Source organism: Rhagoletis zephyria, unplaced genomic scaffold (genome assembly GCF_001687245.7).
Source record: "Rhagoletis zephyria isolate East Lansing unplaced genomic scaffold, Rhagoletis_zephyria_1.1 Rzeph_scaffold_30766, whole genome shotgun sequence".
NCBI lineage: Eukaryota > Metazoa > Arthropoda > Insecta > Diptera > Tephritidae > Rhagoletis > Rhagoletis zephyria.
This window is the reverse complement of record NW_016187822.1, coordinates 1-1,091: the sequence shown is the minus strand read 5'-3', so window position 1 is coordinate 1,091 and position 1,091 is coordinate 1. Positions and strand designations below refer to the sequence as shown.

Genomic DNA, 1,091 nt, shown 5'->3' with positions numbered 1-1,091 from the left:
ATCGGAACAAATTTTGAAAAATAACGGACAAAGACCGTCAATGTCAGATTTTGCGCTGCTTGTCAACTTTGAAATTGACAGAAGAACATCATCGACGGTAATGTCGAAGAACGAGATTGGTGGTAAAGACGAGTTATGCAATGCAGAAATTGATGAAGTGGTAAACTTTGAGTAGACCTTCTGAAATAATTTAGCAAACAAATTACAGGTATCTTGCGTATTATTGGACACTTCACCATCATACTCCATGCTTGTCGGGAAACCATTGGTCTTTCTTTTAGAGTTTATAACGGACCAGAAACTAGATGGATTTGATTTCAGTCTCGATTCGAGTTTAAGCATGTATTGTTTAAATAGAGACTTATTAAGACAATCGAAATTCTTTTTAAGTCTTACATAGTTAAGTCGATCAACTTCATCAGTACTCATTCTATGTTTCCTAAAAGCTTTATTTTTAATGTTCTTTTGGTTACTCAGTTTCGAGTTGAACCAGGGTGGTTTATTGTTTGGAACTATTCGCTTTAGAGGTAGGAAACTGCAGATAGCTAACGAAAGTCGTTGTAGCAAAATAGCGTAAGAAGTATCTGGTCCAATAGGGGAGTTCAGGAAAGCCCAATCGGTGGCTAGTAAAAAGTCATTCATCGCTACACTGTCAGCACTAAAATAATTATATTCAACAGCAGATTCAGTAGGTTTTTTATCGAAGCTATAATACTCAAATTGAGCCACCAAGGCATTATGGTGAAGACTATTTTCTAAAATAGGAGACGAACACTCCGAACATGATAGTCGAAGATCAGCTGACCCAAAAATTAGATCAAGGAATCTACCATTGTTATTGGGATAAGAGTTACATTGCTTTAGGCTATACGAAAACAATGTGCTTACAACTAGCATATCGATATCCGTTCTGAGATTAGTTGGTAAAATATTATTCGAATCGCTTAGCCAAGAGACGTTACTTAAATTAAAATCGCCTAAATATATTATCTCATCAGACAGATTATCATTATTTATTATAGAGATTAAGTTGTCCATATGATTTTTGTAGGCAGCGAGGTCGCTGCTGGGTGGAATATAAGACAATAGAA

General features: G+C 35.7%; 1 protein-coding gene across 1 annotated transcript in view; it reads right to left on the bottom strand.

Annotated features, from left to right (window-relative positions):
• Positions 1 to 286, bottom strand: part of LOC108383107 (uncharacterized) — a 689-nt gene extending 403 nt beyond the window's left edge. The window contains exon 1 of the mRNA XM_017639491.1: positions 178 to 286. Within this exon, the coding sequence (XP_017494980.1) occupies positions 178 to 249 (72 nt within the window). The 5' untranslated portion in view covers positions 250 to 286. The remainder of the gene's footprint in view (positions 1 to 177) is intronic.
• Between the last annotated feature and the right edge of the window lie 805 nt (positions 287 to 1,091).